The sequence below is a fragment of the Dryobates pubescens genome, chromosome 39, assembly GCF_014839835.1.
Source record: "Dryobates pubescens isolate bDryPub1 chromosome 39, bDryPub1.pri, whole genome shotgun sequence".
Taxonomy (NCBI): domain Eukaryota; kingdom Metazoa; phylum Chordata; class Aves; order Piciformes; family Picidae; genus Dryobates; species Dryobates pubescens.
This window is the reverse complement of record NC_071650.1, coordinates 1,372,772-1,394,023: the sequence shown is the minus strand read 5'-3', so window position 1 is coordinate 1,394,023 and position 21,252 is coordinate 1,372,772. Positions and strand designations below refer to the sequence as shown.

Sequence of the window (21,252 nt, the reverse complement as noted above, 5' to 3'; positions counted from 1 at the left end):
TCCCTTGGAGGCTTCTTTCCCTCCTGCCATTTCCCCAGAGTGCACTGGCAGCCTCCCTCCCCCTGGCAGGCAGCCTCCCTCCCCCTGGCAGGCAGCCTCCCTCCCCCTGGCAGGCAGCCTCCCTCTCTCCCTCCCTCCCTTCCAGCAGCAGCAAAGCAAACCCAACCCAGCCGCCCCCTCCCCCAGGAGCCCTGCGCTGCCAGGGCCCAGCGCGGTGGCCGCTGCTCCCCGCAGGCCCTGCCGGCGCTGGGGCAGCTACTGGGTGGTGACCAGCTTGACGATCATGGCGATGATGCGGGAGCCGCGGGGGCACAGGCACAGGTCCATGCTGGGGTTCCGGATCTTGTCCTGCAGCAGCTGGTCCAGCTCGCAGCGCAGCTCCTTCACCAGCTCCGCCACCTGCCGGGGGAGGGGAGCACCCGGCTGAGCCCCGGCGCCCCCGGTCCTGCCGCTGGGCAGAGCGGCACAGGAGCCCTGCAACCCTGCCAGGGGCCCTGCAGGAGCTGTGCAAGAGCCGTGCAGCGCTGCTGGGAGCGGTGCAGGAGCCATGCAACCCTGCCAGGAGCCCTGCAGGAGCTGTGCAAGAGCCGTGCAGCGCTGCTGGGAGCGGGGCAGGAGCCATGCAGGGCTGGCAGGAGCTCTGCAGGAGCTGTGCAGTGGTGCAGCAGCCGTGCAGGGCTGCCAGGAGCTCTGTAGGAGCCATGCAGGGCTGGCAGGAGCTCTGCAGGAGCCGTGCAGGGCTGGCAGGAGCTCTGTAGGAGCCGTGCAGCGGTGCCAGGAGCCGTGCAGGGCTGGCAGGAGCTCTGCAGGAGCCGTGCAGGGCTGCCAGGAGCGGTGCAGCAGCCGCGCAGCGTGGCAGGAGCTCTGTAGAAGCTGTGCAGCGGTGCAGGAGCCGTGCAGGGCTGCCAGGAGCTCTGCAGGAGCCGTGCAGCGGTGCAGGAGCCATGCAGCGGTGCCAGGAGCCGTGCAGGGCTGGCAGGAGCTCTGTAGGAGCCATGCAGCAGTGCAGGAGCCCTGCAGGGCTGCCAGGAGCTCTGCAGGAGCCGTGCAGGGCTGCCAGGAGCGGTGCAGCAGCCACGCAGCGCGGCAGGAGCTCTGTAGGAGCCGTGCAGCGGTGCAGGAGCCGTGCAGGGCTGGCAGGAGCGGTGCAGGAGCCCTGCAGCACTGCCGGGAGCGGTGCAGGAGCCATGCAGGGCTGGCAGGAGCGGTGCAGGAGCCCTGCAGCACTGCCGGGAGCGGTGCAGGAGCCATGCAGGGCTGGCAGGAGCTCTGTAGGAGCCATGCAGGGCTGGCAGGAGCGGTGCAGGAGCCCTGCAGGGCTGCCAGGAGCTCTGCAGGAGCCGTGCAGGGCTGGCAGGAGCTCTGTAGGAGCCATGCAGCGGTGCCAGGAGCCGTGCAGGGCTGCCAGGAGCTCTGCAGGAGCCATGCAGGGCTGCCAGGAGCGGTGCAGCGGCCGCGCAGCGCGGCAGGAGCGGCACTGACCTGGTGGGAGGCAGCGACGAAGCGGATCCAGCCGTCGTCCAGGGAGATGAGGAAGTGGCCGTGGTGCAGCTGCATGTGGACCTGGCCGCCGCCCAGCAGCACCAGGGGGTAGACAGAGACCATGCTGCAGTCCCGGATGAACACCCTGCTGGTCTTCACCTTCTCGTGGTACACCAGGTAGGGGCTCTCGAAGTGCCGAGTCTGCAGCGGGGAGCAGGGAGGGAGGGACTGCAGCACTGCCCCCCAGGGACAGGCTGAGAGTGCTCCCTGCTGGCTCCTGCTGAGCTTCTCCTCCCCCAGCACCCCCAAGGCCTTTCCGTCAGGGCTGCTCTCAAGCCAGTCCCTGCCCAGCCTCTAGCAGTGCCTGGCATTGCCCTGAGCCAGCTGCAGGACCTTGCCCTTGGCCTTGTTGAGCCTCAGGAGGTTGGCTTGGGCCCAGCCCTGCAGCCTGCCCAGGTCCCCTTGGCTGGATCCCTTCCCTCCAGCCTGTCAGCAGCACCACACAGCTTGGGGGCATCTCAAACCTGCTGAGGGTGCCCTCAGTGCCACTGTCCATGGCACCAACAAAGATGCTGAACAAGACTGGGCCCAGTACTGATCCCTGAGGGACTGCACTTGTCCCTGGCCTCCCCTTGGCCACGGACCCATGGACAGCCACCCTTTGGGTGCAGCCACCAAGCCAGTTCTGTATCCACTGAATGGATCCATCCATGGAGCCCATCCTGCAGCAGCCTGGAGGCCAGGATGTGGTGCAGGGCAGTGGCAGAGGCTTTGCTCAGGTCCAGCAGCTCAGTGTCTCACTCCCCAGAAGGCACCCCCTGACCCTCTCCCCTGCCCAAGCAGAGGTGACTTTTGCCTAGAGAGGAGCCTGCTGTGCAGCAGGAGAGGAGCCTGACCTGGTAGTTGACAGAGGAGGGGTGGATGTGGACATAGCCATCATTCTTGGTAACAAACTTCAGCTCTTCTGCTTTGGGCTGCATTCTGACTGCTCCTGTGCTGGTCTTCTGGAATTTGCCCTCTGGCTTTTTCACCTGCAGGGGAAGGTGCACAGTTAGCAAACCTGCTGCACCAGCCAACAGCTAAAACTGAGTTGATTTGGCCAGAGGGTCTCAAGCAGGACCACACCAGGTACCACCCTCTGGGTGCTGATCTTTCCTGCACAGCCTCAGCCTGCTGCTGGAATTTGAAGTGGCTTCTTCAGAGCATTTGCTGCTGGCTTCTGTGGGACACTGAAACCAGCCCCCAGCAGCAGCAGCCTCAAGCTGGAGCTCAGCTGCCTGCCTTCAACACTGTAAGCACAGCCTGGGCAGCCCAGGCCAGGCTCAGAGCTGACACAGACACAGCCCAGGCCAGAAACTGGCTGGAGGACTGCATGCCATGCAGAGGCACCAGGACAGGCTGCTCAGGAGACCCTCAGGAGGGTCAAGAAGGCCAAGGGCAAGGTCCTGCACCTAGGTCAGGGCAACCCTGGGTACCAGTCCAGGCTGGGGGGGATGAGATTGAGAGCAGCCCTGCAGAGAAGGACTTGGGGGTGCTGGGGGGGAGAAGCTGGACAGGAGCCAGCAATGGGCACTGGCAGCACAGGAGGCCAAGGGCAGCCTGGGCTGCATCCCAAGCAGTGTGGCCAGAGCTGGAGAGAGGGGATCCTGCCCCTCTGCTCTGCTCTGGGGAGACCTCACCTGCAGGGCTGTGCCCAGCTCTGGGGCCCTCAACACAGGGGAGACCTGGAGCTGATGGAGAGGGTGCAGAGGAGGCCACAAAGATGCTCAGAGGGCTGCAGAACCTCTGCCATGGGGACAGGCTGGGAGAGCTGGGGCTGCTCAGCCTGGAGAGGAGAAGGCTCCAGGGAGACCTCAGAGCTGCAGTTCAGGATCTGCAGGGCAGCTGCAGGCAGGCTGGGCAGGGACTGTTCAGAAGGGCTTGGAGTGCTAGGCCCAGGGGCAAGGGTTTGAAAGTGGAGCAGGGCAGCTTGAGGTTGGCCCTCAGGAGGAAGTTGTGCCCAAGGAGAGTGGGGAGACACTGGCACAGGCTGCCCAGGGCTGGGCTTGAGGCCCCATGCCTGGAGCCCTTGAAGCTGAGCCTGGCTGTGTCCCTGTGCAGCCTGCTCTAGCTGGAGGTGTCCCTGCTGAGGGCAGGGGGTTGCACAGGATGCCCTTGGAGGCTGCCTCCCAACCCAGTGCAGTCTGTGATGTGCTGCAGAGCAGCAGGGGACAGGAAGCAGCATTCTCTCACCTGGACAACGTTGGGGTAGAGAGCAGCACACAGCATGGCTGAGATCAGCTTGAAGTTCTCTGCGTTGGAGTTTGCCTGGGGAATGCAAGCAGCCATGAGGCACCCTCCAGGGGGCTCTGCAAGGCAAAGCTGCTGGAGTGAGGGAATTCCTGGCACTGCTTTCCTGTGGCAGCTCCCCTGCTGTGCTTCACAGGGCAGCAGCCAAGTCACAGGAGCAAGTGCAGCACTGCTCTCCAGGCCTGGGGTGCCGAGCCTTACCTCTTCTCCTGTGGCATCCAACACACCATCACCTCCTTGGGACCACTTCTTCTCCATGTCCCTGGCTCTCAAGCCCTCCTTCACGAAGCCAATGTCAGAGAGCAGCTCTGTGAACTGCCTCTTCAGGCTTGCAATCTCCTGCAGACAGACAGACAGGCAGAGGGCTGTGCTGGGTGCCAGGCGCTGCCGGCAGGATGCTTACTGCCGTCACCAGGACTCTGCCAGGGCCTCCAGGGGTCCCTCTGCCAGCCCCCCCAACCCAGCCTCACCTGAAGAACTCTTCCTGACAAGAAGTTCTCCCTGCAGTAGTTGTAGCTTGCCTGGGAGCCCTCCTGGACGCTCAGACGCCAGCCCTAAGCCAGAGGGGGAGAGCAGCCCTCCGGTCAGGTACCACAGCTGCGGCCCCAAGCAGCTCAGGGAGCTCTGGGGCAGGCTGCTGAGCTGCAGCTCACCTTGTAGGCCTGCAGGAGAGCCAGGTAGTCACTGTTCCCCACTGCAAACTCCAGCTTCTTCCTGTTGGCTTCCTCCCTTTTATCCCACGGTGACACCTAGACAGGCGGGGAGAGGGTGCTGGAGAAATCATCCAGGGGCCCTGGCTGGCAAAGGCCTTTCAGAGCACCTGGAGCAGCCATCCTCTAACCCTGCCAGGGCTGGGGCTCAGCCATGGCCCTCAGCACCACAGCTCTGCCTCCCTCAAACCCTGCCAGGGATGGGCATTCCACCACCTCCCTGGTTAAGCCTGAGGTCCTCCCCTCGTGCCCTGGAGAAGCCACTGCAGGACACGGAAGCTCTGCTGCTCCCACAGCAGCTCACAGCTTGGAATCCAACTCTCCTCTGAGGGTAACAGCCACAGAGTCACAGAATGCTGGGGTTGGAAGAGAGCATCCAGCCCACCCCCCCTGCCAGGGCAGGGGCACCCAGGGCAGGGCACCCAGGAACACAGCCAGGAGGGGCTGGGAAGGCTCCAGAGAAGGAGACTCCACAACCTCCCTGGGCAGCCTGCTCCAGGCCCCCAGCAGCCTCACACCAGAGGAGTTTCTCCTCATGCTGAGGTGGAGCCTCCTGTGATTGAGCTTGCTCCACTGCCCCTTGTGCTGTCACTGGGCACCACTGAGCAGAGCCTGGCCCCATCCTCCTGACACTATTTGTAGGCATTGATCAGATGCCTCTCAGCCTTCCCTTCTCCAGACCAAACAGCCCCAGGCCTCTCAGGCTTCCCTTGTGAGAGAGATGCTGCAGTCCCTTCAGCAGCCTTGTAGCCTCTGATGAACTCTCTCCAGCAGTTCTCTGTCCCTCTTGGACTGGGGAGCCCAGAGCTGGACACAGTATTCCAGGTGTGGTCTAACTAGGGCTGAGGAGAGGGGGAGGAGAACCTCCCTCAGCCTGCTGGCCACACTCTGGGCTGGGCTGGAAGGGACCTTCAAAGGTCACTCAGTGCATGAGCAGGGGCCTGGCCGAGCAGGGGCCTGGCCGAGCGGGGGCCTGGCCGAGCGGGGGCCAGGCCGAGCGGGGGCCAGGCCGAGCGGGGGCCTGGCCGAGCGGGGGCCTGGCCGAGCAGGGGCCTGGCCGAGCAGGGCCTGGCCGAGCAGGGGCCTGGCCGAGCGGGGGCCAGGCCGAGCAGGGCCTGGCTGAGCGGGGGCCAGGCCGAGCGGGGGCCAGGCCGAGCGGGGGCCAGGCCGAGCGGGGGCCAGGCCGAGCGGGGGCCTGGCCGAGCAGGGCCTGGCCGAGCGGGGGCCTGGCCGAGCGGGGGCCTGGCCGAGCGGGGGCCTGGCCGAGCGGGGGCCTGGCCGAGCGGGGGCCTGGCCGAGCGGGGGCCTGGCCGAGCGGGGGCCTGGCCGAGCGGGGGCCTGGCCGAGCGGGGGCCTGGCCGAGCGGGGGCCTGGCTGAGCACACTCACGAAGGGGGACTTGAAGGCCAGGCTGGCAGCTATGGTGAGGGCAGGGTCCAGGCAGCGGAAGATGGTGCCAAAGAGCATCAGCTTGCCAATCCTGACATCCACAGGCAGAGAAGCCAGGTGGTAGCCCAGGGGGGTGAGCTTCTCATCTGCAGTCAGCGCCCCCAGGTCCTGCAGCCGCAGCTTGGAGGCTCGCAGGGACTCGGCTCGGGGCGGCTCCAGCAGCCGGGAGAAGACGGAGTGCAGGCTCTGGGCTGCAAACACCTCCAGGATCTTGATCCTGAGGGGGGTGGGAAACAAACAAAACACCATCACCACCACCCAAACCCCCCCAAAACACCCAGAAAAACTCCCCCACACAAACAAACACCAACCAAAGCCAACCCAACCAAAGAGCCACACCAAAGACACAACCCAGAGCAGGCAGAGCCCCAGAGCAGGCAGAGCCCCAGGGCAGGCAGAGCCCCAGGGCAGGCAGAGCCCCAGGGCAGGCAGAGCCCCAGGGCAGGCAGAGCCCCAGGGCAGAGCCCCAGAGCAGGCAGAGCCCCAGGGCAGGCAGAGCCCCAGAGCAGGCAGAGCCCCAGAGCAGGCAGAGCCCCAGAGCAGGCAGAGCCCCAGAGCAGGCAGAGCCCCAGGGCCCAAACCAAAGCAAAGCCCAACAAAAAATAAACAACCCCCAAACAAAACCAAGAACAGAAAACAACAAAATAAACAGAGAGAGAAAACCAAATGAAGATCAGAAGGCAGCAGCTTGGTTGCAGAGAGAGGCCAAGCAGCAGCCTTCAGACCAACACAGCAACCACCAGGAACAAAGCTGTGAAGGAGAGAGTGTGAGGGGTCCCTGCCCATGGCAGGGGGCTGGAACTTCAAGGCCCCCTCTCAACCCAAGCCATTCCATGGATCTATCAATCTGTGTTCCCCAGAAAAGGGTCTGGAATGTGTGCTGACAGCTGGGGGAGCAGCATGCTTCACCCAGACACACAGGAACATGCAGGCTGGAAGAGAGCCTCAGGAGCTCCAAGCCCTGACCCTGCTCTGCAAGGCTCAGCCCTAAACCACAGCCCCAAGCACCACAGCCAAACCACCTTTAAACACCTCCAGGCTTGGGGACTCCACCACCTCCCTGTGCAGCTCAGCCCAGTGCCTGACCACTCTTGATGGGGAAAAATTCTTCCTGCTCTCCAGCCTGCCCCTGCCCTGCTGCAGCTTGAGGCTCTTCCCTCTTGTTCTGTCCCTGATTACCTGGGAGAAGAGAGCAGCACCAGCAGCTGGGGCTGCTCAGCATGGAGAAGAGAAGGCTACCTCAGAGCAGCCTTCCAGTACCTGAAGAGGCTCCAGGAGAGCTGGGGAGGGACTTTGGACAAGGGCTGGGAGTGAAAGGATGAGAGGGAACGGATTGGAGCTTGAGGAGGGCAGATTGAGACTGGAGATGAGGAAGAAATTCTTGGCAGTGAGGCTGGGGAGACACTGGCACAGGCTGCCCAGGGAGGCTGTGGCTGCCTCCTCCCTGGAGGTGTTCAGGGCCAGGCTGGATGAGGCCTTGAGCAAGCTGGGCTGGTGGGAGGTGTCCCTGCCCATGGCAGGGGTTGGCACTGGATGATCTTTCAGGTCCCTTCCAACCCAACCCATTCCATGGATCTGTGACCCTCTCATGGGCCTGGGGTACAAGAATGCAGCTGCCAGCGCTGGAGAGATCTGAGCCCTTCCTGCCCTAGGATGGGATGTGACCCAAGGACTGGGACAGATGGTGGTGGGAGGGTGTGAGGAAGAGCAGGGCTCTGGAAGCAGAAACAATGTGGTAGCAAGAAGCAAGCAACCAGCCCCCAGAGCCCCAGCTCTCCAGAGCAAGCTCCTTGGTGCCAGGAGCTGCAAAGCCTTGGGGGACAGCACTCCAGCTGCTCCCTGCAGTGGAGGAAGGACATCCTGCAGGGTGCCTCTTCCAGGCCATGCAGGAACAACAGCTCACCTGAGACAAAGCTGCTCCAAGGGCACCCTCTGTATCTCAGGCAGCTGCTGGTTTATCAGCTGATGCTGGTAGTGGTGGCTGCTGAAGAGGTGGAAGCAGACCCCCGAGGCCACGCGGCCTGCTCGCCCCTTCCGCTGCAGGGCATTGGCCTTGGACACAAAGGTGTCCTCCAGGCTCTCCATCCCCTTGCTGGGGTCATACCTGCAGGGGAGCAAGGGACATGCAGACTGAGCAAGCCTGTCAGGACAGGCAGATCCTGTGCCCTGACCTAGGTGCAGGACCTTGCCCTTGGCCTTCTTGACCTGCTGAGGCTCTCCTGAGCCCAGCTCTGCAGCCTGTCCAGGTGCCTCTGGCTGGCTCCCATCCCATCCTTCAGCCTTACCAACCACCCCCCTCAGCCTGCTGCCATCTGCACACTTGCTGAGGGTGCCTCAGTCTGGCTGTGTCACTGATGGAGAGACAGACACTTCCTGAGACCCTCAGAAGTCCCTCCCCAGCTTTCTTGGAGCCCCCTGCAGATCCTGCAAGGCCACAAGAAGGTCTCCTCAGAGCCTTCTCCTCCCCAGACTGCACAACCCCAACCCTCTCAGTCTGTCTCCAGAGCAGAGCAGCTCCAGCCCTCTGCTCACCCTCCTGGCCCTTCTCTGGACCCCTTCCAGCACCTCCAGATCCTTCCTGGAAGAGAGGCTCCAGAGCTGGCCCCAGAGCTCCAGGTGGGGTCTCAGCAGAGTGGAGCAGAGGGGCAGAATCCCCTCCCTGGCCCTGCTGGCCACACTTCTCTTGCTGCAGCCCAGGCTGCCCTTGGCCTTCTGTGCTGCCAGTGCCCACTGCTGGCTCCTGTCCAGCTTCTCCCCCCCAGCACCCCCAAGTCCTTCTCTGCAGGGCTGCTCTCAATCTCATCCCTCTCCCAGCCTGGATTGGTACCAAGGGTGGCCCTGACCCAGGTGCAGGACTTTGAGCTTGGCCTTCCTGCACCTTGCAGCAGCTCCCTGCAGGTCTGATTCCATCCAGGTTTTCCCCAGCTCTTAGGAAGGTTGGAGCCTGCAAGCTCAAGGCACAGAGCAGCCTCCCAGCCCTGAAGCCCAGTACCTCTTCTCTTTCATCTTCCCAGAGTCAATCACATAGACCACATCATCAATGGTGACAGAGGTCTCTGCAATGTTTGTAGAGATGATGATTTTGGTGACTCCTGCAGGAGGCCTGAGGAACACAGACTGCTGCTCCTCACTGGACAGGGAAGAATGCAGGGGGTACACCACACACCTGGAAGGACAACAGGACACTGTGCTCAGGGCACCTCCAGCCTGGCTCCTCTTGGGAGCAAGCTGCCTGCACAGCCTTTTACCTCTCTGGTACCAGAGCCTGCCCACAGGCACAGAATTAGTGCTAGAGGCCAGGAGGGACCTGCAGAGATCACCCAGCCCAAGCCCCCTGCCAGAGCAGGGGCACCCAGGGCAGGGCACACAGGAGCACAGCCAGGAGGGGATGGAAAGGCTCCAGAGGAGACTCCACAACCTCTCTGGGCAGCCTGCTCCAGGCCTCCAGCCTGCATCTCCCCACTTCCAGTTTCTTCCCCATTCCCCCCAGTCCAGAATGTCCATCAGCAGGGACCCTTCAGAGCTTGCACAATGACCCTTCCTGAGGCCAATAAGACAGCAGAAAGAGAGCTGCCCTGCCTGCAGTCAAGCCCTTCATAGCACAGCCTGGCTGACACACTGAGAATCTGCATGGCTCCTTGGACAAAGGCAGGCTCTGGGCAGGGAGTTACTCCGAGGACCAATGGATTTGGAGCTTTTCTGCTTACCTCTTGCTGTGCCTGTTATTAAAAAGGGCATTAGACTGGAGCTGCTCATAAAGCATCTTGATTTCTGCTAGGCCAGGCAAAAATATCAGCACAGCACCTACACAGAGAGGAAAGGCACACAGAGAGAATGGAAACCACTCACAGAATGCCAGGGGCTGGAAGGGACCTCCAGGGATCACCCAGCCCCAACCCCCCTGCCAGAGCAGGGGCACCCAGGGCAGGGCACACAGGAACACAGCCAGGAGGGGTTGGGAAGGCTCCAGAGAAGGAGACTCCACAGCCTCTCTGGGCAGCCTGCTCCAGGCCTCCAACAGCCTCACACCAAACAAGTTTCTCCTGGGTGGAGCCTCCTGGGTTCCAGTTTGGACCTCTTCTGCCTTGTCCTGTCCCTGGGCACCACCAAACAGAGCCTGGAACCTTCATCCTGACCCCCAGGCCCTCAGCTATTGATAGACATTGAGCAGATCCCTCTCAGCCTTCTCCTCTCCAGACTGAACAGCCCCAGGGCTCTCAGCCTCTCTTCACAGCTTCTTGTAGCTCTCTGTTGGACTCTCCCCAGCAGGTCTGTCTATCTTGAACTGGGCAGCCCAGAACTGGACACAGCCTTCCAGCTGTGGTGTCAGCAGGGCAGAGCAGAGGGGGAGCAGAACCTCCCCAGCCCTGCTGGCCACACTCCTCTTGCTGCACCCCAGGCTCCCATTGACTCTCTTGGCCCCCAGGGCACACTGCTGTCCCATGCAGGACTTGCTGCCCACCAGCACTCCAAGGTCTTTCTCCATGGAGCTGCTTGCCAGCAGGATCACCCCTGTCCTGTCCTGGTGTCTGCTGCTCTTCCTTGCCAGATGCAGGACCCTGCACTTGTCCTTATTGAACCTCATAAGGTTTGCCTGCAGCCAGCTCTCAGCCTGTCCAGATGCCAGGGGAGGGCAGCACAGCCTGAGGGGGTCCCAGCCACCCCTCCCAGTCTGGTGTCATCAGTGTACTTGCTGAGGGTCCACTCTGGCCCTTAACCAGGTCACTGCTGAAGATGCTGAACAAGACTGGGCCCAGTACTGACCCCTGGGAACACCACTGGCCACAGGCCTCCAACTGGACTTGGTGCTGCTGATCCCAACCCTCTGAACCCTGCTGTTCAGGCAGCTCCCAGTCCTCCTCACAGCCCAATCACCTCCCCCCCTCTTTCCTTCAGCAGAAAGCACAGCAGGGATTTTATCCAGGTGCTGCAGGCCCAAGTCAAAGCTCCACCTCTATGGTACAGCCCCCCAGAGAGACAGGCAGGCTGCAGCAGTCCCTCACCAAAGGCCTTCCAGAGCAGACAAGTCACTCACCCTCCCCACCCCATGTCTGTCAGAGGCTGTGCTGCTCAGCTAGAGCAGCATTTCCCTTGCCAAACAGTCAGAGAGGAGAGGAAGGCTGCATGCAAAAGATGAGCTCTGGGCTGTCTGAGAGTACCCAGCCCCCAGGGATCTGCTTTCCTGTGTCTCTCCAGGACAACCCAGTTACCTGGGGGGTAAGAGTGCCTGCCAGCCACTATCCACTCCAGCAAGGCTTCAATCAGCTCCAGATTAACTTTGTCCAAGTCCATGGCAGACATTGTTTTCAACACTGTTTTGCTCACCCCTGAGGAGAAAGAAAGAAAACACAGAGTGAGTCCATCCCTTGTGGAAGCCTTCTGCCAGGTGCAGCAAACCAGTGCTGGCTGCACAACCAACCACACCTGGGCTTAACCAGCACCTGCCTCAGACCAGACCTAGCTCTGCAAGTGACTCCATGGGTCACACTCCCTCTGTTTCATCCCTCCCCTCCCTTCCTCATGCTTCACTGGGGCTCACACCTGCCCTGTGCACAGCCTGGACCTCTCCACCAGTGCCCACAGCAGTGACAAGAGAAGCTGAAAGCATTCCTGTGGTGCCTTACAGATACCTCCAGGACTACCCTCTCAAGTGCCCTCTTCTCCCCAATGTTTCTTACACCAAGTCAATAGGACACTCAGATGTCCTTCCTGTTCTGAGGTGGTAACTGTCTAGCAGGAATCTGAAGCAATGGCTTCTGAGGTCCCTCCCAGCCTAAGCCTCTCTCCTCTGCTCTGCCCTGCTGACACCACACCTGGAGTGCTGAGTCCAGTTCTGGGCTCCCCAGTTCAAGAGAGACAGAGACCTGCTGGGGAGAGTCCAGCAGAGCCATGAGGAGGATCTGGGGACTGGAACATCTCTGCTGTGAAGTGAGACTGAGAGCCCTGGGGCTGTTTAGCCTGGAGAGAAGGCTGAGAGGGATCTGATCAATGTCTATCAATAGCTGAGGGCTGGGGATCAGGATGAAGGTTCCAGGCTCTGTTTGGTGGTGCTCAGGGACAGGACAAGGCACAACAGGTCCCAGCTGGAACCCAGGAGGCTCCACCCAGGAGAAACTTGTTTGGTGTGAGGCTGCTGGAGGCCTGGAGCAGGCTGCCCAGAGAGGTTGTGGAGTCTCCTTCTCTGGAGCCTTTCCACCCCACCTGACTGTGTGCCTGTGTGCCCTGCCCTGGGTGCCCCTGTTCTGGCAGGGGGGGTTTGGGCTGGATGCTCTCTGGAGGCCCCTTCCAAGCCCTGGCACTCTGTGATCCTGTGTCACTGGCAGCCAGGATGTTTGAGCCAGTTTAGCAGAACCAGGGGCTCTCTTTTTCAAGCTGGCAGGAGGCTGCTGGTCTCATCTGGAAGCAGTGAGGTGCTGACCTTGCCAAAGGACCAATCCCTGCACTAGGTCTGTGTGCATTCCCCACGCACCATCCCCTGCCAGCCTACCCTGCTGGCTGGCACAGGGCTGTGTGCGAGCGAAGGAGCAGCTTCACCTTTGTATCGCACCAGGAGCTGCTTCAGAGTTAGTTTCTGGTCTGGGTCTGAATCTCTGACAGCTCTGTCACTGCCCTCCAGCATGCCAGCACACCTCAGGTCCTCTTCTACTTCCTCAAACGCAGTTCTCTCGTGCCTGCCGCTCTGCTTCTCCTGCTTCGCCTTGCGCCGGTAGGGACTGCTGTCCTCCAGCACGTACCTGGGGAGCAGAGCAGGGAGTGCTGAGGGAAGCAGCCTGGCAGCCACCTGCTGCTGCTCAGCCACAGAGCCAGGGCAGCAAAATCACACCTAGAAACCTGAGAGGGGCTCTGGGGAAGGGGGCTGCAAGCACAGAGATGCTGTCCAGGTCTCCGTACAGACCTTCACAGACTGCACTGGGTTGGAAGGCAGATGGAGAGAGGGGATCCTGCCCCTCTGCTCTGGGGAGGCCTCACCTGCAGGGCTGTGGCCAGCTCTGGGGCCCACAACACAAAACAGACATGGACCTGATAGAGAGGGTGCAGAGGAGGCCACAAAGATGCTCAGGGGGCTGCAGAACCTCTGCTGTGGGGACAGGCTGGGAGAGCTGGGGCTGTTCAGCCTGGGGAGGAGAAGGCTCCAGGGAGAGCTCAGAGCTGCAGTTCAGGATCTGCAGGGGAGCTGCAGGCAGGCTGGGCAGGGACTGTTCAGAAGGGCTTGGAGTGCTAGGCCCAGGGGCAAGGGTTTGAAAGTGGAGCAGGGCAGCTTGAGGTTGGCCCTCAGGAGCAAGTTGTGCCCAAGGAGAGTGGGGAGACACTGGCACAGGCTGCCCAGGGCTGGGCTTGAGGCCCCATGCCTGGAGCCCTTGAAGCTGAGCCTGGCTGTGTCCCTGTGCAGCCTGCTCTAGCTGGAGGTGTCCCTGCTGAGTGCAGGGGGGTTGCACAGGATGCCCTTGGAGGCTCTCTTCTAACCCAGTGCAGTCTGTGAGTCTGGCACCTGAGCTGCCAGAGAGAAATGGTAGCAGGGAGCTGTTTAGCATCCTGCATTTTTCACCTTCAGTGCTGAACTCTGCACTCACATTTCTTTTGCTTTCCAGTGTCCAACCACCACTGAAAGAAGCAGAAGCACTGACAAAATCTTCAAGGCCAAGCTCAGCTTTCCTGGCACAGTGCTGTGGTAGCTAATGCAGAGAGGTTTGCTTTGGCATGAGCTCCCAGCCCCCTCTGCAGTACAAGAGATGGGTTTGAAGTCAGCGCTTCGGTGGAACCGAGAGCCTGCAGCTGGCAGGGAAGGTCTGAGAGGATTCCATGTGTAAAGCTAGGCAGGGAACTACTGCAGTCTCCATGGCAAGCACACCTGAGAATGTTTGGCAGACTCATACCTGGTCATTGCTATCACATCCTCCAGAAAGAACTGATCCACAGGGAAGGTTCGACCTGCAGGGAAACAGGAGAGTAAGGCCAGGAGCCAGCCAGCGGGCAGCAAGGGCAAAGCAGGCAGCAGAGGCTCAGCAGTTCACAGAGGTGAGGGTCTCCCCCACTGACAGCTTCACAGCTCTCAGCTACACTGCACTCCTCAGCAGCTCCTGCCCAGGACAGGCAGTGGATGCTCTGGGAACATGCACTCAGAGCCAGGGAAGGGCTGACACAGGCACAGATCCATCAGGCTGCACGTTCCTGTCCCAGAGTCACTGAGTGGCTCAGGGTGCAAGGGACCTCAGAGCTCATCTACTCCAACCCCCTGCCATGGGCAGGGTCACCTCTCAGCTAGCCCAGGTTGCTCAGGGCCTCATCCAACCTGGCCCTGAACACCTCCAGGGAGGAGGCAGCCACAGCCTCGCTGGGCAGCCTGTGCCAGGCTCTCACCACCCTCATGGGCAAGAACTTCTTCCTAACATCCAATCTGAATCTCCCCACTTCTAGTTTTGCTCCATTCCCCCCAGCTCTATCCCTCCCTGACACCCTCAAAAGTCCCTCCCCAGCTTTCCTGGAGCCCCCTTCAGATCCTGCAAGGCCACAATTAGGTCTCCTGGGAGCCTTCTCCTCTCCAGCCTGAACAACTCCAATTCTCTCAGCCTGTCCTCACAGCAGAGCAGCTCCAGCCCTCTGCTCACCCTCGTGGCCCTTCTCTGGACATGCTCCAGCACCTCCAGAGGTGTGCCAGGACATTTGTGTCTTTAAGGGAAGGAAACTCTGCTGATAGACAGCAGAAAAAACCCCAACCAAAGCCCTCCCTTCCTGTGCCTCCTGTGTCCTAAAGCTCATTGCTCTTTCCTTCCAAGACCTTGGCCTCAGAGTGCTTGCATACATCTTGGCCATTGAAGTGAGGAACAGGACCCCTGCAAACAAGCCCCCCTCAAAAAGCAAGGCCTGTGACAAGAGGGCTGCTCTTAACCTGGGATGCTGATGACTGGGCAGGAGTGGAAGTACTGGGAGAAGAGCTCAGCGTTCAGGGTGGCGCTCATCAGGATGATGCGCAGGTCCGGCCTCTGGGCCAGGAGATCCTTCAGCACCAGCAGCAGGAAGTCACTGAGGAAAGAGGCAAAAAGACACTGGAGCCTCTTCAGCAGCAGCTTCCACTGACTCTTTTGACTGCCCCCTCCCCCATTCTGCCCACTGTGCTGATGGCACAGCAATGCCACCAGAGGAGCCTGAGCGCCTCAGAGGGGCTGGAGGCTAAGGGCACAGCAGAGGAAGGGAGAAGTCTCTCTTTTTATTCATCCCCTCCCCATCCTGCCCACTTCCAGGGGTTGTCAGGAGCACAGCAATGCCACCAGAGGAGCCTGAGCTCCTCAGAGGGGCTGGAGGCTAAGGGCACAGCAGAGGAAGGTAATCTGCCAGCTTGTGGTTGGCTGCCTTAGAGATGGATTACAGTAATGACAAGAGGAGGTGGAGCAGAGAATCAGAATGCTCTGGGCTGGAAGGGACCTCCAAAGCTCAGCCAGTCCAACTCCCTGCACTCAGCAGGGACATCCTCCACTAGAGCAGGCTGCCCAGAGCCCTCTCCAGCCTCACCTTGACTATCTCCAGGGATGAGGCCTCAACCACCTCCCTGGGCAACCTGCTGCAGTGTTCCAGCAGCCTCCTGGTGCAGAACTTGTTCCTCACCTCCAATCTCAATCTGCTCTGCTCTAGTTTGAAGCCATTGCCCCTGGTCCTGTCCCTGCAGGCCTTTGGGGACAGTCCCTCTGCAGCCTTCTTGTAGCCCCCTTCAGCTACTGGAAGGTGACCATTAGGTCTCCCTGGAGCTTTCTCTTCACCAAGGTGAACAACCCCAGCCCTATTAGGTCTCCCCAGATAACAAAGGAAGTCAAAGTAAAGGGGGAGTCCTCTGTGCTCTTCTCCCTCACTGGAGTTACTCAAACTCCCCCAGTCCTCCCTGCTCACTGCTTTTCCCTACACATTCAGAGCTGTTGCAGAAGACTGACCTGAAGTGACTGACTTTAGATGACAAGGAGGAAGACTCCTTGAGAGATACAAACCTTTTCATAAGGCTGAAGTATAATGCTTGAGCTGTAGGGTAAGAGGTCACAGCCAAGCCAAAGCCTCCTGGAAACCCAGGGAGGGAAACATCAGAGGAAAGGATCCTTGTCACTTCAGTTTACAGTCACTTCAGTTTACAGAGATCAAGTCTGCAGACACCATCTTGGTTTTAGGTCTGGCATCAGCAGGGAAGTGGGAGAAAAACTGCAGGAGGCTGGAGCAGGGTAGGATGAGGCCACCCAGAACCAGTCCCATTTACAGCCTGGAAGAAAACCTCAGCACTTGCCCCTGGTAGGTGCTCTGCTGGAGCATGCATCAGGAGAAATAAGCCCCCAGAGGGCATGTGAAGAGTTGGGGTATTGGGTAAAAGCTGAAACCAGGGAAGGGTAAGAACCAGGCAACTGAGGGGAAAACCAACCCAAACCAAAATGAACCCTGCAGCCCCTGCTACAGGCTCTGCTGCAAACCAGTGCCATGTGGAGGCACAGAAATCAGGGAGAGACTGACAGGCTCCCTGTGCAGCCTGCTGCAACACAGCTTCCCACCTGCCAGAGAGCCTCCTTCCACCAGCCCCCAGGACCAAGGCTGACTTCAGCTACTTGCCCTATCACCTCCTCCATCCCCCTGGCCATGCTGCTTCTTTCTGGTGAGGGGGTGAGGGATTGTTTACCTTTCCTCTGTTCTTTCATGAACTTCATCAACAATGACATGTGTGACGCCCTGCAAAGTCAGGTCTGCCTCCAGCCTTCTCAGCAGCACCCCAGTAGTGCAGTACAGGAGCCTGGTAGCTGAGGACTTAACAGAGAGAAAAAGCATTCAGCTGACTCTGAGCAGAGTTTCCCCTCCTCATTCAGACTTGGGGCACTGCCACCCACCTGGGGTAAGCACAGAACCCGAGCTGCTCTTCCTGGGGAGGTTCACAGATTGATGGAATGGGTTGGGTTGGAAGAGACCTCAAAGATCATCCAGTTCCACCTGCCAGCAGCTCAGCTTGCTCAAGGCCTCATCCAGCCTGGCCTTGAGCACCTCCAGGGAGGGGGCAACCACAGCCTCCCTGGGCAACCTGTGCCAGTGTCTCTCCCACCTTGCTGTCAAGAATTTCTCCCTAATCTCCAGACTCAATTTGACCTCCTGAAGCCTGCTCTTGGACAGAACTACCACTCACCCTACCAGCCCCCTTCACTTGTCTTCACAGAAAGCCCCCAACAGCACAAGGCACAGCTCTGCCCTCTCACTGCATGCTGTGCACTGTGCCACCCTGAGGGGGAATAAAGCACAGAATCTAATTCCTCACAGCACAGAAACCCCAGACTTGCAACCTCATGAAGCTCAGTAAGAACAAGTGCAGGGTCCTGCATCTGAGGAGGAATCACAGCAGGCACCAGCACAGGTTAGGGACTGCCCTGCTGGAAAGCAGCTCCAGGGAGAAAGACCTTGGAGTGCTGGTGGGCAGCAAGTCCTGCATGGGACAGCAGTGTGCCCTGGGGGCCAAGAGGGCCAAGGGCATCTTGGGGTGCAGCAAGAGGAGTGTGGCCAGCAGGGCTGGGGAGGTTCTGCTCCCCCTCTGCTCTGCCCTGCTGACACCACAGCTGGAAGGCTGTGTCCAGTTCAGGAGAGACAGAGACCTGCTGGGGAGAGTCCAGCAGAACTGTGAGGAGAATTAGGGGACTTGAGCATCTCTGCTGTGAAGAGAGACTGAGAGCCCTGGGGCTGTTCAGTCTGGAGAGGAGAAGGCTGAGAGGGATCTGATCAATGCCTGTCAATAGCTGAGGGCTGGGGGCCAAGTGGAGGGGGCCAAGCTCTTTTGGGTGGTGCACAACAACAAGCCAAGGAACAGCTACAAGCTTGAACACAGAAGGTTTCACCTCAGCATGAGGAGAAAGTTGTTTGGTGTGAGGCTGCTGGAGGCCTGGAGCAGGCTGCCCAGAGAGGTTGTGGAGTCTCCTTCTCTGGAGCCTTTCCATCCCCACCTGGCTGTGTTCCTGTGTGCCCTGCCCTGGGTGCCCCTGCTCTGGCAGGGGGCTGGGCTGGATGACCTCTGGAGGTCCCTCCCAGCCTCTAATCCGCTGTGGCACTGTGACACCTCCCCCAGGGCAGAGGTCCTGCGTGGTGGAGGAGAGTGCAGGGGCCCAGCACTCCTACCTTGACGCTCTCCAGGCGGATCTGGTAGCCCACGGTGAGCCCCAGCCGCTCGGCCCTCTCCTTGGCCACGCGCTCGGCCACGGCCACGGCCGAGATCCTGCGGGGCTGCGTGCAGACGATGTTGGCCACGCCGCTGGGGCAGCCTTGCAGGGAGGCATCCAGGATGAACTGAGGGATCTGAGTGGTTTTCCCGCAGCTGCAGGGAGAGAAGCGGGCAGCAGGTCAAGCGCCCAGCCCAGGGCTCCCGGCCCGCGCCGCCCCCGGCCAGCCTGCGGCCCCACAGCCCCAACAGCCGGCCGGACGCCTGCAGGGGACAGCGAGGGGAGGGGGCGGGAGAAGGAGAGGAGAGGGAAAGGAGGGGGCAGGAGAGGGAAAGGAGGGGGCAGGAGAGGGAAAGGAGGGGGCAGGAGAGGGAAAGGAGGGGGCAGGAGAGGGAAAGGAGGGGGCAGGAGAGGGAAAGGAGGGGGCAGGAGAGGGAAAGGAGGGGGCAGGAGAGGGAAAGGAGGGGGCAGGAGAGGGAAAGGAGGGGGCAGGAGAGGGAAAGGAGGGGGCAGGAGAGGGAAAGGAGGGGGCAGGAGAGGGAAAGGAGGGGGCAGGAGAGGGAAAGGAGGGGGCAGGAGAGGAGCAGAAGAGAGAGGCTGGGGCAGGAGGAGGAGGAGAGGGGCAGGAGGAGGAGGAGAGGGGCAGGAGGAGGAGGAGAGGGGCAGGAGGAGGAGGAGAGGGGCAGGAGAAGGAGGAGAGGGGCAGGAGAAGGAGGAGAGGGGCAGGAGAAGGAGGAGAGGGGCAGGAGAAGGAGGAGAGGGGCAGGAGAAGGAGGAGAGGGGCAGGAGGAGAGGAAGGGTGAAAGAACAGAATGGGGGCAAGAGAGGGAGAAGGAGGAGGAGAGGAGTGAGGAGAGGGAAGTGCCAGCTGCAAAGGCCCTACAGCGTCTGCCTTGTGGCACACCTCAGAGGAGCTCACCTAAGACTGCTATGACTGGGCACAGGGGACTGTGATGTAAAGCTTGCTAGGACAGCTGCTTCACATCCACACCAGGACAGGCTGGGAACTGAGCTGCTGGAGAGCAGGGAAGGGGAAAAGGACCTGGGGGTCCTGGGGGATGGGAGGTTGGCCATGAGCCAGCAATGTGCTCTGGTGGCCAAGAAGGCCAAGGGCAGCCTGGTGGGGGATTAGAAGGGCTGTGGAGAGTAGATGCAGAGAGGTTCTCCTGCCCCTCTGCTCTGCCCTGCTGAGGCCACATCTGGAATATTGTGTCCAGCTCTGGGCCCCTCAGCTCAAGAAGGACCTCAGGGAACTGCCTGAGAGAGTCCAGCACAGAGCCACAGAGATGCTGCAGGCAGTGGAACATCTTCCTTAGGAGGAGAGCCTGAGGCAGCTGAGGGCTCTGTGGCTTGGAGAGGAGGAGCCTGAGGGTGAGCTCCTTGCTGGTGATCAAGATGTGCAGGGTGAGTGCCCAGGGGCTGGAGCCAGGCTCTGCTGGGGGATGCCCAATGCCAGCACAAGGGGCAGTGGGGGAAGCTGAGGCAGAGGAAGCTCCATGGAAAGAGGGTGATAGAGCCCTGCAGCAGGCTGCCCAGGAGGAATGTGGAGTCTCCCTCTCTGGAGCCTTTCCATCCCCACCTGGCTGTGTTCCTGTGTGCCCTGCCCTGGGTGCCCCTGCTCTGGCAGTGGGGGTTGGCCTGGGTGATCTCTGGAGGTCCCTTCCAGCCCCTAACATCCTGAGATTCTGTGACCCTTCTCTGCATGCTCTGACAGATCAGTGTGCAGCTGCAGCCCCACTCTTACCCTGTCATGCCACTCACAACCAGCACCTGGTGGCTCCTGAGCAGCTCCAGGATCCTGTCCCTCTCTTGCCAGGCAGGCAGCTTCTGCCGTTCGTACAGCAGGGACTGGAAGTGCCTGGAGGACTGACAACACAGAACCAGACAGCAAGGCACTGAGAACACTGCTGGAGCCGAGCAGAGCTGCCTGGCAAGCAGGAAGAGGCTGGTGCCCCTGCAGGGAGCAGGGCAAGAGCTGCCCTGGGCTGTGCCCTGTACCTTCCTGAGGCGGAACTGGGCGCAGATCCTGGCGTTCTCCTGGCACACAGCCCTCGCCTGCACCTCCCACTTCTTGGGCTGCTTCTTCTTCAGGTTCACGTAGCTCTCCTGGCCCACAACCACTTCCTCAGGCTCATCTTCTTCTTCCTCTTCCTCCTCCTCCTCCTGCTGCTCCTCTTCTTCCACAGGCTCTGACGCAGCTGAGGCTTGAGACAGAGAATGCACAGTTAGGGATTCCGGTTCCCGAGGGTCAGGACCTGGGCAGCACTGCAAAGACAAACACCTTAGGATCAGAGAATCATAGGGCTGGAAGGGACCTCAAGGGTCATCCAGCCCCAACCCCCCTGCTGCCACGGGCAGGGACACCTCACACCACAGCAGCTTGCTCACAGCCACATCCAGCCTGCTCTCAGTGCTTCCACCACCTCCCTGGGCAACCTGTGCCAGGCTCTCACCACCCTCATAGCCAAGAACTTCTTCCTGACAGCCAATCTGGATCTCCCCACTTCTAGTTTTGCTCCATGCCCCCCAGTCCTATCACTCCCTGACACCCTCAGAAGTCCCTCCCCAGCTTTCTTGGAGCCCTCTTAGGATGCTGAAAGGCCACAATTAGGTCTCCTCAGAGCCTTCTCTTCTCCAGACTGAACAGCCCAAACTTCCAGAAGCCCCCAGCAAAGCACCTGCCTAGAGCCAAGGGTCTGCAGGACTCTCTCTGGCATGCATTTAGTTCAAGACTACCAGCACACCTCCCCCTCACCCACCAAACCAACCACAGCTTCTCCAGCTCCACCCCACCTGTCACTACCCCTGCACCAGCTGTGCTCTGTCTCAGCTCCCTCTCATCATGAGACCACCAGTTCTGCTGTCCCCAGCAGAAGGACACAGAGCTGCTGGAGTGAGGCCAGAGGAGGCCACAGAGATGAGCCAAGGGCTGGAGCAGCTCTGCTGTGAGCACAGGCTGAGGGAGCTGGGGGTGTGCAGCCTGGAGAGGAGAAGGCTCCAGGGGCACCTCAGAGCTGCCTTGCAATAGCTGAAGGGATCCTGCAGGGAGGCTGCAGAGGGACTTTTGCTGAGGGTGGCTGGAGACAGGCCAGGGGGGAATGGTTTGAAGCTGAGGCAGAGCAGGGTCAGACTGGAGCTGAGGGAGAAGTTCTTCAGTAAGAGGCT

General features: G+C 60.6%; 1 protein-coding gene across 1 annotated transcript in view; it reads right to left on the bottom strand.

The window, feature by feature from the left end:
- Positions 1–255: 255 nt before the first annotated feature.
- Positions 256–21,252, bottom strand: part of DHX57 (DExH-box helicase 57) — a 28,054-nt gene continuing 7,057 nt past the window's right edge. Inside the window, exons 7-25 of the mRNA XM_054177269.1 lie at positions 20,086–20,291; positions 19,832–19,953; positions 18,047–18,242; positions 16,575–16,699; positions 14,817–14,950; positions 13,804–13,858; positions 12,464–12,663; positions 11,140–11,256; positions 9,637–9,733; positions 8,922–9,095; positions 7,833–8,033; positions 5,870–6,146; positions 4,425–4,520; positions 4,242–4,325; positions 3,973–4,110; positions 3,715–3,789; positions 2,379–2,513; positions 1,483–1,683; positions 256–399 (exon numbers count right to left, since the gene is read on the bottom strand). Coding sequence (XP_054033244.1) covers positions 256–399; positions 1,483–1,683; positions 2,379–2,513; positions 3,715–3,789; positions 3,973–4,110; positions 4,242–4,325; positions 4,425–4,520; positions 5,870–6,146; positions 7,833–8,033; positions 8,922–9,095; positions 9,637–9,733; positions 11,140–11,256; positions 12,464–12,663; positions 13,804–13,858; positions 14,817–14,950; positions 16,575–16,699; positions 18,047–18,242; positions 19,832–19,953; positions 20,086–20,291 — 2,777 coding nt within the window. The remainder of the gene's footprint in view (positions 400–1,482; positions 1,684–2,378; positions 2,514–3,714; positions 3,790–3,972; positions 4,111–4,241; positions 4,326–4,424; positions 4,521–5,869; positions 6,147–7,832; positions 8,034–8,921; positions 9,096–9,636; positions 9,734–11,139; positions 11,257–12,463; positions 12,664–13,803; positions 13,859–14,816; positions 14,951–16,574; positions 16,700–18,046; positions 18,243–19,831; positions 19,954–20,085; positions 20,292–21,252) is intronic.